At 40.4% G+C, this 15,069-nt stretch overlaps 1 protein-coding gene across 6 annotated transcripts in view; it reads left to right on the plus strand.

Moving 5' to 3' along the window:
* Nucleotides 1-15,069, plus strand: part of PPP1R12B (protein phosphatase 1 regulatory subunit 12B) — a 205,877-nt gene that overhangs the window by 76,886 nt on the left and 113,922 nt on the right. For 3 of the 6 annotated variants that reach the window (XR_005884468.1, XM_040985445.1, XM_040985444.1), the window contains 2 exons: nucleotides 1,083-1,265; nucleotides 4,534-4,716. Coding sequence is in view for 5 of the 6 variants with exons in the window: in XM_040985445.1 (XP_040841379.1) it covers nucleotides 1,083-1,265; nucleotides 4,534-4,716 (366 nt within the window). In the remaining variant the exon portion in view is untranslated. Of the gene's footprint in view, nucleotides 1-1,082; nucleotides 1,266-4,533; nucleotides 4,727-15,069 lie in introns of those variants that run through there. The other 3 variants (XM_040985446.1, XM_040985447.1, XM_040985448.1) reach the window with 2 other exon arrangements.

Below are 15,069 nucleotides of genomic sequence, written 5' to 3' on the forward strand. Positions count from 1 at the left end.
TTAGTAGATAATAGTTTGGCAAAGTTATGATGAACAGAGGTGGGAAAGACTGCGTTTCAAATGGGGAGCATGCTTAATTGTGTGAGAACTTCTAGAGAAACATTCTACAACTTTGCTTCAGACCTTGAATTTCCCAATCTCTTCTCTTATAACCCTAAAGCATGTTTTGATTCTGTAAAAATCCCATGTCATCACCATTTTTCAAAGAAAGTGTGGGAAAGCTGTCTTGCACCAGCTATGCCAAACTTCAATGTACTTTCCATTTTCTAACCCTTGTCTTTAGACTGGAACTGTTTTGGGCCAGTTAAAAGTTTGGTTTTTTGTTTGTTTGTTTGTTTGTTTGCTAAGTGTTGCCTTAGGGGGAAAAAAGGTATTTTTAAATCTAACCTGTTTTTTTTTTTTTTTTTTTTTTTTTTGCTGTAATTGAAAGGGTTCTTAGGATAGAAAAGTTGCCTTTTATCACTGATACAGTATTGCTTCTATACTTTCAATTCTTCCAAAGACATCTTTGCTTTAAATTCAATAAGTGTAATTCCAAAGTCCTTTTTCACAAGACTTCTTTACTTCTGGTTACATTTCAAATCTATTCTTCTAAACCTCTCCACATTCTCTGATCTTACTTTAGCTTTGGCAGCACTACTTTTTTTTTTTTTAAACCAGATAGACATTTGGGGTTGCATGAATTTTTTTGCCTTGGGCTTCTTGGGAATTTTTTTTTTCCTAATAGAATTATGCTGTTTCCTGTTTATTTTCTTCTCTTAGCTTCAACTCTTGTATCATATATTCTACTGGTTGGCTTTTTGGTTAAACATCATCTCTCCTCCTTCACACTTCTATCTTTTGGATGATTGACAAAAAGATCATCTTTCAAAGAGTGGTGGTTCCTTCACTCCTTTGGATGATTGCTTGCTTACTGCTAGGGACCCAGCTCTGGCTCGAGTCATCACTTCACTTCCCAGTTATAATTACCCTTTCTTTGGTCTGCATTCCTTTTAAATGCACAATCTGGGTGGGAAGGTGGTGCTGGGAACTGGTGGGTGAGCAGCATGTCCTGAAGAAAGTGACTGTGTGCTGTTTTTCAGTGCTTCATTTGGTAGAAGTAGTGACCCCACAAGTCCCTACATTTCAGCCAATCGCACTTCATCTCCTGCTACCTCACCCATTACCATTGGTTCATCTACCTCTCGGGGCAGCCAGTGGCAACCTGCCTCTTCTTGCTCTACACCAATCAGTGCAAACACTACTGCATCTGTACACCATGGCAGGTAAGGCTTCTGGAGCCTCTGGAAACACGTGAGATGTGAAGCAAAGAGACCTTGTCACGAAAGGAAGCAAGCTTGAATTCCTGTAAAAACATCCATAATTTAATGAGGGTTCTTTTGCTTTGACTTTTATTGCCCAATGAACAGTTACTTATTGAATAATTAAAGGATAGGTGTCATTGCACTTGGTGTTTAACCATGGACTTAATATAATTACTGTCATCTCTCAGCCACCTTATCAATTATGATTACAATTTAGGAGTCATACTAAGTATTAATAATATTCCCATAGTTATGTAATTTTCCAGTAATTATGAGTAAGAGTCACTTATATTTAGTCTTTTTTTGGAAGACACATACAAACCCAAATCAGAAGAAGGGCTAACTCATGTTACAAAAGATACCTGAAGCCTTTTGATAAATTCCTGCCGGTGACAGAGTTCTGCTGGAAGCGTGAGAAGACAGACATCTGTGTTGGTCCAGTCTGTGTTCTGGGGGCTCATTCTGCTTGGTTTCTAATTAATCTAATGGATGGCATAAACTAAGCGGCACTGTGAAAATGCAACACAACATTAGTTGCAGTTTTCGATCCTTTTTGTGTGGTCAGTGACCTTTTGCCTTTAGATAGGGCAGATGGTCCCTTTTTCTGATATGTCTGCTTCTGTTGACACCATGAAAATGAAAAATAATGCTGACCATAGTATTGCTATGAGAATGTCAACAATGACATTGCTTGATTGCTACTTTAACTTACTTGATAGTTTTTCCTAAAATAAATCATGACCATTACTTTGGCCAGGGTTCACAGGTTTATGATGTTTTATTCATAATTGCATTAATAATATATTAATATAAGTATAATTATGTTTAGAAATTAAGATCCTCATATAAATCCAGTTGCATGACCATAGTTAGCTCTTATCACTGTAGACAAGAGGCAGGCTACATAATCAGTCATGAAGAGCTGAAACTGGGAAAGATAATTACTGCTACTGTGTGTTGAACTCTTACGTGGGAGGCATTAGGTTAGGCACTGTATAAAAATTATCTTGGGATTTAGTTTACTCAGATGTAAGCATACGTTCAAGTAATTGTGGCTTAAAGGAATGCCTGGAAATAGGGCTGGCACAGTAGCTCCACAGTCTTGGAAAGATCCCAGTTCTGCTGTGCAACTCTAGTCCTGACATCCTGGCTTTCGTATCTGTGGGTGTCTCCTAGTCTGAGATCAGTACTGGAGCTCTAGCTGGCATCAGTGCAGTCTAGACAGGACGAGGGAGAAAGGGGGGCAAGCAGGCAAAGCAGAATTCCCCTGCACCAAGAATTTTCCAGAAGCACTGTTTTGTGAATCATTGGATACCGCTAGTGACTGGGAAGACTTTGGGAAATGTGGGTTTTTAACCTAATGTGTTGCTGCCCTAATAATCTAGAGGCCCTTCTAGTGAGGAAGAAAAGAGACAATGATATGGGTTAGAATACCAGCTGTCACAGGCACTTCTATATTATTGGTCATCTCTTAAACAGTGCTTTAGTACAGGAAATTGTATTCCTTTTTATAAATGAGGAAATTGAGAACAAAATCTTAATTATCTGTCCAAGGTCACATGGCTAGCCAGGAACTCGGCCAGAATTTGACCCCAGGTTTGTGAATTTCAAAGATCTTTAGCTATTTTGTCACAGTTTTGTTTGCACTAAGTTTATGTTTTATTCTGGGCACTGCGTTTGGTGTTCTGTGTACATTATTTTATTTAGTCATCATAAAAACCCTATATTTTACGGCATCATTCCTATTTTTATACATGAGAGATCAGAGCAGTTAAATGAGTTTCAGCTCATCTCCAGGTGATTGCAAAGGCCAGGTGTCTTCGCCATCATGTACAGCTTCTGAACCCTGTTGTAGAGCTCTTATTCTACTACCAGCAGTCTGTAGAATTATACCACCTTTCAACATAATAGCGGAAGACCTGTTACATAATTTAATGAAGAAGAAGATTTCAAACATTTTTACATCCTAAGAAACTGCAGGTGCTAATATGTGTTATTATCCAAATAAAATTTCAGGTATGGTCTTGATAAGTGTAATTTTTTATAGCTGTGTTTTTGGCTAATTTTATTTGTACTTCCCAAAGGTTGTTATGTCTTGTAAGCCTGAGTAATTGTCTTCAACTTTCACTTAATTAGAAAAAAAAATAAGTTGTCATTTTGATCTGAATCAGTTGCTTTTGAAGAAATGGTTTGTGCTTTTTAGCCATCACTCCTGTCTTCAGAAGTGCCCTATATTTGTGTTTGTATCTAAGTATTGAGATTTTTGTATTATCTGATTATTTCTTCCAAGCTTGTTTTAATAATATGATTATTTGAAAGTGAACGTATAACTAACTACCTGTCACATTTCTGGCAAAAATTGTGAGTAGGTAAAAAAACAGATTTATAACATTCGTGCTTTTTGCTTTTCTCATCTCTGTATCAATTTTGGATCTGTTACCCCAGCAACAAGCTGTGACATCACAAATGATAGCTTTTGGGGTGGAGAGCCATTGGTTGTTCCTAAGTCTTTGTTAAGAAACAAAGATCTTGTTTTCATGTAAATGGATCTAATTATACAGCTTGCTGCAGAAAAGTCTATAAAGGTTAGATATAGAATCCTGTTCAGTTTTTGTTTCAGTTTCTCCTTTATGCAGTTATAGAAGTAGATAATTAGGTATTTGTTTTGGTCGCATGGAAAGAGAAGAGCAGTTGGTGAGCAAGAACTAACCATACTGAGGTTGTAGAGGTTTGTCAGATGTCTGTGGATAATCCAAGAAGATGGTTATCAGATGTACACTGAAGATTCCCACAGAAGTGCCCATTGTCAAGAAGTGAGGGACAGGTGACTACTGAGATTGATTGTAAGTGAATTTGGTGTGTTTTTCATGTGAAGAGAAACCCTGTCTGTGTGCATGGTTGGAGACCAGATGGTGTTGAAGTCATTGAAAATGTCCTTGCATATGTCACTCTCTTGCCTTGTTCCATAGCTAATGTTTCTGTTTTTTAATCTCAGGCAAACAAATAGATAAAAACCCCACAAAATGTAACTCCTTGGGAAGAGAATGTGAGATTAACTGCGTAATCATAGTGTTCAAAGATTTAAGAGCTTGGAATTGATAAGCAAATAAAATCTGAGCAGGCTGATTTTCTAAGTAGGCCTGTCTGTTACCCTTCAGTCTCTGGCCCGGGACTTCATTGTGTAGCATCCCTGAGCATTCATTTTCTGCTTGTGTCTTTTTAATTTCAGGACCCCTTACAAATCCCAGGCTGACTCAACAGCAGAGAAAACAGCAGACAGTGTCTCTCCTAGCACCCCGCTCTGTGTCATCACCAATCGCCCTCTTCCTAGCACTGCCAATGGAGTGACAGCCACCACTGTGCCTGCCTCCGCTGGAACGGACTCCTCTGTGGAAGCCAGGGAGAAGAGAAGGTATGTTAGGTTACTGTGATTGCATTTGTGGGGCTCTATTTTTCAGGCAGAAGAAAAAAAGAGTGGACATGGTTTTTTTCCCTCCCAGTCTCAAATAAATATGAAAAGAGATCTTGATTACTGCATGGGTTGTCTCTGCCTCTGAAAGGTGTTTGGCAGAGATCTTAATTATTATTTCATATAGGTACTTCTCTTATAGACATAGTCACACCTTTATTTTCTCTTGTATATGTCTTGTGAGAGAGACATTTGTCGGGCGTTGTTTTTGCATTTTGCTTTGTTGTGGGTAATCCATGAGGATTTTTCTTGCAGCCAGGAAAAATAGTAGTTTGTAGTAGTATGACAAAAGACTCGAAGCAATAGAGCTAGGATTATTGTTGTAGCTACTTTGAGTAACAGAAAAGGAATGGCATGATATGGTGAAAGTGTAGCGACTAACTTCTCTGTAATCTGTGTAGCGAGAAATTGTGCGAGAACAGGTGTGAACTGACCTAGTAGAGATTTAAGGTCAGAGCTAAGAAAGATTCCTTGATTGTCAGAATTGAGAGGCATTGAAAGATGTGACCAAGGGAAAATGGCCTGTTTTCTCTCACTTGAAGGAATCTAAATAAGAGAAGGTGCTCCATTTGAGTGTGTCAGATCAAGTTAAACATGAAGGCTGTCATTGTTCCTGTTTAAGATTTTTTTAAAAAGGTGAAATCTTATTGAAATGTGGATTTATTAATATTATTTCAGATATTCCAAGGAAGGAGATTTCATACTTGTGGGTATCTGTGTATGAAATGTGTAGTAAGTCAAGCAATCTTACCATCTGTGAGATGAAATAAGAATTCAACCTTTTAGTTGTTATTTAAAAAGAAGCTCTGAGACATACATTTTCAGAAGAGAGGGAAGGGAAAGGATATGAAGTGAATTGGAAAATAATGTTTTCCTTTCCTTCTTTTCCTACTTCCCTTTTCTTCTTTTGAACATTTCTTTATATAAAAGTTGAAGAAAATCAACTTTCTCAGCAAAGAGGTTTCAGAACCAACAGCTGTCCTCTCTTAATTGGCATCCAGCCAAGGGAATATTGATAAGTCAATCTTGAACAGTTGATGTTTGTCTGTTTACTAATTAATATGTAATTAAGATACTGTTAGTCTCATCTAAAAAAGAAATGCCAAAGTAATCTTTTCATTAGCTTAAAAAATGTTTCCGAGTGGAGAGAAGGCAAATGAGTTCATCATTAAGACCTTGGTCTGAAAAAGGAATGGGGAAACCGGGCTCTTTTTTTTTTTTAAGATTTAAAAATTTTTTATTAGAAAATCAGATGTAGAAAGAGGAGGAGAGACAGAGAGGAAGATCTTCTATCTATTAGTTCACCTCCCAGTTGGTTGCAATGACCGGAGCTGAGCTGATCCATAGCCAGGAGCCAGGAGACTATTCCGGGTCTCCCTCGCGGGTGCAGAGTCCCAAAGCTTTGGGCCGTCCTCTACTGCTTTCCCAGGCCACAAGTAGGGAGCTGGATTGGAAGCGGGGCTGCCAGGATTAGAACTGGTGCCCATAGGGGATTCTGGTGTGTGCAAGGCGAGGACTTTAGCCACTAGACTGACCCAGAAACCAGGTTTTTTATCAGCCTGCAATATTAAATAATTAATTGCATGAACTATTAATTTAGAGAAACTTAGAGTGATAATTACTCTTTTCTGGGAATTTTGTAACCTCTGATCACTAAGGTAGCATTTTTTTTTTCTTAATGAAATGTGTTTAATCTATAAATATCATTGAGTACCTGCTATGTACCACACATGATAGCTGTAGCATTTCTTACCAGAATGCAAATGTAAGAATAAAAGGATAAATTAATATATAAGACTTTCGAGGTGAATCTTGTGTATCAAGTGCAGGTCAAGATGAGTGCATTTTAGAGATGGTGTAAGGTAAATAGGGAGTGTTAGATAAGGAACTGCTGGATTAAGTCACTTGATAATATAACAGTAGCCCATTCTGGGGCCTGGCGGTGTGGCCTAGGAGCTAAAGTCCTTGCCTTGAATGCACCGGGATCCCATATGGACGCTGGTTCTAACCCCGACAGCCTGCTTCCCATCCAGCTCCCTACTTGTGGCCTGGGAAAGCAGTCGAGGACGGCCCAAAGCCTTGGGACCCTGCACCCATGTGGGAGACCCGAAAGAGCTCCTGGCTCCCGGCCTTGGATTGGTGCAGTACTGGCCGTTGCGGTCACTTAGGGAGTGAATCATCGGACGAAAGATCTTTCTGTCTCTCCATCTCTCTATATGTCTGACTTTGCAATAAAAATAAATAAAAATATCCATTCTGAAAAGAATATTTAATTGAGCACTAGCTGTTTGTTACTAGATACGGATAAGTTCAAATGGCATATTGATGCATCAGACAAATATGCCCTTTGGAAACATACACTAATGACAAATACAAATGTTAAATAATATTGTATTTTTTGTTGTGTTTTTAAAATTTATTTACTTATTTAAAAAGCAGAGTGACAGAGCAGGAGAGAACTTGGTTGAGGTGGGGTGGGGAGGGAAAAGGTGTAGGAGAGAAAGCTCAATTGATTAGTCTTCCGATTGCTAGTTCACTCTCCAGATGGGTACAATAGCTAATTCTGGGCCATTCTGAAGCTAGGAACCAAGAACTGCATCCAGATCTCCCGTGTGGGTGGCAAGAACTCAAGTACTTGGGCCCTCTTCTCTTACCTTCCCAGGCACATTAGTAGGAAGCTGAGATGAAAGTGGAATAACCAGGCACAAGCCGGCCCTCTGATGGGCTACAAGCGGCATCATAACTCATTGCACCACAACACTGAGCCCAGGAATTGTACTTGCTAGATATATACCTTGGGGTCAGTGTGGTGGCACAGGGCGCTAATCCTCTGCTCTGTGGTGCCGTCATCCCATATCTGAACCAGTTTGTGTCCCAGCTGCTCCACTTCCCATCCAGCTCTCTCTGCTTGTGGCCTGGGAAAGCAGCAGAGATGGCCCAAGCCCTGGGAACCTGCACCAGTGTGGGAGATGTGAAAGTAGCTCCTGGCTCCCAGCTTTGTATCGGCTCAGCTCTGGTCATTGCAGTCATTTGGGCAGTGAAGCAGCAGGTGCTCGTTCTGTCTCTCTCTCTCTTTCTCCTTCTCTCTCTGTAAATCTGTCTCTCAAAAATATTTAAAGTAAATTTAAAAAGGTCTAAACCTTAAAAAGACAGTATGGATAGTTGTGCCAGTGTATTTCAGAAGATCTCTCTTACAGAAGGTTTCCCTTCTGGGGATCCAAGAATGTGAGGTTGTGATGCTCAAAAGTAGGTCTGCAGGATAAATAACAACTAGATGAAGAGAAGGGATGATAATTGCAAGCAGGAAGTAAAACAGCTGAAAAGCTACTAGTGTGGGCAGGTGCTCGCTTCTTTGGAAAACTCAAAGCATTCGTTGTAAGGAAATATCGAGGAGGAATAGTTTAAGATGAGGCCTGAGGAGTATGTAGGCACTACTTAATGCAAGGTTGCACAGCCAGTGCTGCAAGCCATGATGAGCCATGGGAAGAATTTCTTTACCAGCTTTATATAGATGTAATTACCAAACTATACAACTAACATTTAAAGTGTATGAATAGTGGTGTATAGCATCCTTACAGATGTGGGCTACTGTCACCGCCATCTGGTTTGGAGCCTTCACATCATGTCAAAGGGAAGTCCTAAACCCATTTCTCCATTGCCCTTTTCTCCTGCATTCTCTAGACCTCCGCCACCACTGGTGTACTTTCTGTCTTTAAAAATTTGCGTATTTTGGTCCTTTCATATAAGTAGAATCAATGTGTGGGCTTTTGTGACTGGCTTCTCTCCGTGTTTGGAAGATTCATGTTGATACATATAGTAGAGCTACATTCTTTTTAATGACCACATGTCATTCCATTAACTGAACTTACCATGTTTGTTTATCAGTCCACATTTAAGTTATTATGAGTAATGTTAGTATAAACATCTGTGAGCAGATTTTTACATGGTCATGTGCTTGTACTTGCTCGATATATACCTTTTCATTTTCCCTGGGGATATACTTAGTAGGAGTAGAATTTCTGAGTAATGTGAATTTTTAAAAAATGTCTAGCTTTAAAATTTTGGCTTTAGAATAGAGTATGAAACAAACAGAGGAAGAATGAACGAGAATAAACCTGTGATGCCGTTAAGGAGACTGTTGCAGAAGGACGGTGTGACAACACTGTCGGTGCAGAGTTTGGTAGATGAGGTGGAGAGACGTCAATAAGTCCAAAATCTATCTAGGAAGAGAATTCCAGCAACATGATGGATGAGGTCCCTTTGCCATTATAAACATGGAAGAACGGAGGTGAGTATAAAAGAGTTAAAGAGAATACCCAAATCATAAAAGTGAACAGAATTTAAAAGCCATAGTGGTTTGCGTGTCCTAGGGTTTGTGTAAGGCCTAGACAAGATGATATGGGGAAATGGAATTAAAACATTAGCTTATTTTAATAAAAGGATTTTTATAAATCATGCATAGATTTTTCATAATACCTATTAAGCAGCAGCTTAACCTGCTACTCCACAACACTCACCCTCTAACAAAATTTTAAAATATAGCACAGGGACCTCCAACTGGTATTTGAATAGTAACATTAGTTCAAAGTGGCCAGATATTCTAAAGAGAGAAACTAATGAATCTGGAATTTTTTCTAATATGAGATTTTTCAAAATGATATCTGAACAGTGTTGTTTAAATGGGAATACACATTTTTTACAAGGCATCTAAATTGCTGTGGAATGCCAGGAGCCAGGCACAGGAAGCCGTTTTCCTGCCCTTGAGGAGCTTTCCTGGAGGAAGGCAAACAGGGCTGTGCATAGGCATGCATGGATGGTGTGGGAGCACAGAGCGGGGGACGCTAAGCTGAACGGGCTGGGGTGAATGGGGTTGGGAGGCACCAGAAAAGGTGACTAGAGTTGAATTTTGAAAGACAACTGGGAGTTAATATGACTAATACCAGAAGGGTGATGTTGTGAAAGCAGCATGGGAAATTGAAGAGCCAAGCAAGTTCAAAACGGCATTTCTCAAAGTGTATGTGACATAGGATTAGATGGAGGGAAGAAAATTTTAAAAGCATTCTGTGACCAGATGCATTTAGGAAACAGGTTATATAAAATAAAACAGGGTCACCCCAAAGCCACTTTGTAGTCAACCCTCTGGATAGGGGTGAGCAGGTCTGCAGAGTGGGGCTTGGGAACGTTTAGAATTTGCAGCATTTTCCACAAGTCCATGCCCACGGAGTAGTTTTGTCGTCTTTTCCAAAGAAAGCCAGTGGGTGTACTTTGGAAATTATGGAACTGAAAAGATAGGCAAGAACCAGATCATGCAAATTTTTGCCTGTGTTTTGCTGAGAAACTTGAACTTCTCAAAGCTGAAGGCTTTCTAACAGGAGAATAATTTGATCAAACAAAATGTATCATTTAAGCTTTACAGAATTAATGCTGTTTAATTTCTCCCTGGAGACAAGTATAAACTGAAAGGGAAAAAATCAGATGTTTTGAAAACAGCTAAATTTGCCTTCTGAAAGAGCGTGCTGGATGTTAATTCTTCTCTTGAAGCCGCAGCTTTCTGTGTAATCAGCTCATTGTGTGAGCATTTTGATCCTGCTGGGAAGCTGTGCTGGAGCTCCGGAGGCTGTGTTCGCAGGTCCAACTTGAAACAGTTAGGGAGTAGTGGGATAAATGGGGCTCGAAAACCCGCCACAGCAAGACCAGCCCATGGGAAGCTCTCAGAAAAATCTCCACTTGCCTTTCAGTTAGAGTGCTTGAATTGAGGAGTAGGCAATACTAGATTAGATTGCACAGCTAGCATTCCTTTTTCAAGAGTTTTGTTCTAAGAGGGGGTGAGTGGGTGCATGTAGTCTAGTCTCAGCCCTTCCCTCTGTGGCTCTGTACTCGGTTTGTTATCATATTTTTAAATGAACAAAGATAGATACAAATGGATATGATACCAAATAGTAAAACACACACACACATATATGTTAATATTTTCTGGGGGTGTTTTCCAAAGTTACAGTATTATAATGGGACTAAAGAGAAAAGGGAGCTTGAAAAAAATAACTTGAAGAACAATAGTCCCTCATTTTGCGGGGTAGGGGTGGAGGGGTGTTAAAATTTTCTTTATTTGAGATGCAGAAAGAGAAGATGAGACACAGATCTTCCATATGCTGGTTTACTAGGCAGATAGGCCAGCAGCTAAGGCTGGGCCAGGCTGAAGCCAAAAACCAGGAACTTCATCCAGATCTCTCCTGTGGGCAACAGAGGCCCAAGCACCTGGGCCAATCTTCCTCTGACTTCACAGGAAAATTAGCAGGAGCTGGATTTGAAATAGAGCAGCTGGGCCCAGGAACAGTCCCTGTTTATGATATAAACTTGTGAATGTGTGCTGTGAAATTGAAGAGTAAAGTAGTAGTCAGAGATTCGGGATTTTCAGGATTCTGGATAATTTTTTTTTAAAGATTTATTGATTTTACTTGAGTAACAGAGAGGGAGAGACAAAGACGTTCCATCTGCCTGTTCACTCCCCAAATGGTTGCAGTGGTCAGAGCTGGGCTGATCTGAAGCTGGGAGCCTCGAGCTTCTTTCAAGTGTCTTTGAGCTATCCTTTGCTGCTTTTCCAGGCCATAGTAGGAAGCTATATCAAAAGTAGAGCAACTTGGACTTGAATTTGTACCCATATGGGATGCTGTCACCACAAGCAGAGGATTAGTATGATATGCCACCATGCTAGCCCCAGAATTTTAGGTAATTTACAATTTTGTATATATAGCTCAGGAAAGATTTTTTTGAACAGTTTATTGCTTTTAGGAAGAATGCCATCTTGGGTTTGTAAAGTCCCTTTTTTCCTCCCCTGAAAAGCCAGGTGCTCCAGTGTATTTTGTTTATGTCACGGAAAGAAGCAGAAGGTATGCTCCCTATTTTACAATGGGACTGCCGAGGCCTGAGAGCATAGGGCCATGTGCTTAATATCACTCTTGGGGGCTGAGGCCCAGTAGAGACCTACATCTGGGCCTCCCGTTCCTCCTCATTGAACTCGCTAACCATTTCTTATACATTCAGAATAAGGTTTAACCCAGAGGTTAGTCTGTCTCAAACTACAACCCCAAATCCAGCTGTCTCAACCTTCTTGTCACCCTGAGCCCTACTGTTCAGGCTTTGGCATGCTCCCAGGGGCTGCGGAAACCAACCCAGTCATCTGGTTATAAAGAGGCTGACTGCCTGTCAGGCAGTAGGACAGAAATGGCAAGTGACAGGCAGTTGGCAGATAACCCTGCAGGGATGTGGGGGCCATGCAGCAGCTGTCACAGTAGCATAGGGGTTGGGGTCATTTTCCAAAGCTCCAAGCTTTCCTTAGCAACAAAATGTAAACAGTTCCCCAGGCTAATATTAGAATCTGATGGTGTCTGTCTTGTGTTCTGCTTCCCCTCCCACCTTGTCCTCGGCCCTTTCCTCTCATGCCGTCCCTGAATTTTACATCTGGTATATGATGCCCTTGCTTTTCTTTTATAGAAAGGGCTAAAATAGTTTTTCTCTACCAGAAGCTAAAATTGTTTGTCTCTCAAAATTAGCCCCTCTTGCTTTCAAGTCTGCCATGCCTGATCTAGACCCTGTCGAGACTGGGTCACACACACACACACACACACACACACACACACTCACTTCTGCCACTTCTACCTACCTTCTGGGGTCCCTTCGAGGCTTTGTGAGGTAGTTATTCCTGCTAATGTGAGGCTGTCGGCAGATTAGTTGGGCACCATCTCTCAAATGTTAGAAATTTAAACCAAATAGTTAAACTCTGAGTTCATGATTTTTTTTTTTTAAAGTCTTTGATTCATTCTTCTATCTTCAAGCTACAAGTTGTTGTCAATTTATAAAGATACTTCAGCAAAAGAAATTCTGCAAACTCTTCTAGTCTCCATTTTTGTTCTAAAATGGGTGTTATTTTAATCTAAAAGTCCACAGCAATGCTGGTCTACTGATCTAAGTGGTCTCTCTCTTCTTATGTGTGTATATTGACCAGGAAGAGCATGAGATGAATGTGGCAGTTGAGACACTTGTTGCCATGGTAATATCTGGAGATCATGTACAATTAGGTCTGTGCAGTGGACTCCATACAATTTTGGGAAAGAGATGTTTTACTTGGGCTCCAGGCTTTAGGTAGCAGAATCACCTGAGACTTCCCAAGGCTGAAGATACCTTGCAAACAGAACTGTGGACCTATCTATAGTTCCAAGCTCCCTAGATAATTGTGCAAGGATGAGCCTGGTAGAAAACCCAAGGAATCAAGTTAGGGTTCCACTTCAACCTCTTATTGTGTAATTGAAGTCAGATTCCTTTCCATCCTGTTCCCCTGTAGTAGGAGCACTCTAAATTATTTGCTTATTTGAGGATTAGAAATAATTCATGGGAAACCCATATGTCCCCAAGTGTATCTTATGGTATCTTTGTGAGGATCCAAGAAACAGACTATGTGGAAGTGTTTGACAAACTCTAAAACAAATTAGAGATCTAGTACTTGGCAATTATTCATGCCATTACCAGTAGCATGCTTTATTTGACTCTCATTAAAATTTGTTCACGGCATCTCCAGAACTAATGTGTGTGGAAGTGCGCTCCATCCAAAACACTGAAGACTGACATTCTTTCAGTTACATTATCTCATTTTTAAACTCTGTGCCAGAACGATCTCACTTCTCATGGCTGTAAGGTTGTGTTTTTATTTAAGCCAATTTGCTGTGCCTGTGGTCTCCTAACCTGATATTTGGAATGGCATGCACTAGTGTGATACAAACTTTCTGGAACTTTAAAGGAAAATCTCCATCATGGTGATGTGGTGGCAGCTACACCCAGACACCTTCTGATGACTCCTTCTTGTCACCCAGAGGTGTCCAAGAATCGAAGCCACAGCTAGTTAACTAAGTGTGATGATAATAGTATCAACTGACTCTTGCAGGAAAGTTTGAGCCTGGGCTCCCAACCCCAGTGTTAGTCTTTATGCTAAAATTTCTAATGGGGCTGGCATTGTGATGTGTTGGGTTAAACCACTGCTTGGGATACCCACATCCCATATTGGAGTGCATGGGATGAGTCCCATCTCTGCTTCCAATTTAGCTTCCTACTGATGTACACTCCAGGATTCATCAGGTGATGACTCAAGTACTTGGGTCCCTGACACCCACTTGGAAAACCTGGGTGGAGTGCTGACTTTGTGACATTGGTCGACCCAACCCTGACTGTTGTGGGTATTTGAACAGTGAACCAGTGGATGGAAGAAGATCTCTCTCTTTTTCTCTTCCTGATCAATGAAAACAAATAAGTAAATATTTTTGAGGTCACGGATCTCAGGTATTTCTCTTCCACTGTATTCTTGCCTAAGTTCATGGGGTCAGTTTCTGTAGTTTCCAACCAGGTACTATGCATCCTGTGCCATGGTGAGATAAGGGGGAGCATTTTTCACATTTTAACATCTCTTGAGATCAAGATCACTGCCACTTAGCATTCCTGCACATGGGAATTGGGTCACTTGTACCAAATTATGTCTAGATAAGTTTATCTTAAAGGACTTCCAATAACATTAAAGTAAGTGGTAGTATGATAGGCTGATTGGCACTGCCTTTACTTTTCCAGCGGTGAATAAAGCAGCAGTCCCCACTTACAAAGCACTATTGTCTAGCCCCTGAGAGTGATGTTGTCTCTCTATTTAAAAACAAGAAGTAGAATGTGAATGCATAAATATTTTCTTCTGATGATGGGGAAGGTGGTTTAAAATTTATGATGATTGCACTAGAAAACATTGGTTGATATACTTAGTGTGTATGTGGATTATAAAGCCATTTAATAATATTAGTCCTCGGTAACTCCACTCAGCAATTTGGCAAGAGAAGACTTGAGTGATGTCTGCTAAGAGTTACAATGAGAATTAGAGCCTTGAATTAGAACCTTATTGTCTTTCTCCCCGTTTTTTTTTTTTTTGTTGTTGTTGCCAAACACAACTACTGCAGTGCTATCTCACTTCATTCTCTAGAGACAAGGACATTTTTCACGTAGCTCCTTAGTCTACTACTTCCCAGTTCTCCCTCTCAGGACACATGCGTTTGGAAGAAAGAGCAAGGGAGCAAGTGCTGCCTCAGTGGATTAGGCTGCCGCTTGCCATGCCTGCATATCTTATCAGAGTGTCTGTTCAAGTCTCACTACTACACTTGCAGTCCACCTTTCTGCTAATGCATCCTGGGAGGATCAGGTGATGAGTTGAGTGCTTGGGTTTCTACCACTTGTGTAGGCAACCTACATGAAACTTTTGGCCCCTGGACTTTG

This window comes from Ochotona curzoniae, unplaced genomic scaffold (assembly GCF_017591425.1).
Source record: "Ochotona curzoniae isolate NIBS_2020 unplaced genomic scaffold, NIBS_Ocur_1.0 contig_430, whole genome shotgun sequence".
NCBI classification, from domain to species: Eukaryota; Metazoa; Chordata; class Mammalia; order Lagomorpha; family Ochotonidae; genus Ochotona; species Ochotona curzoniae.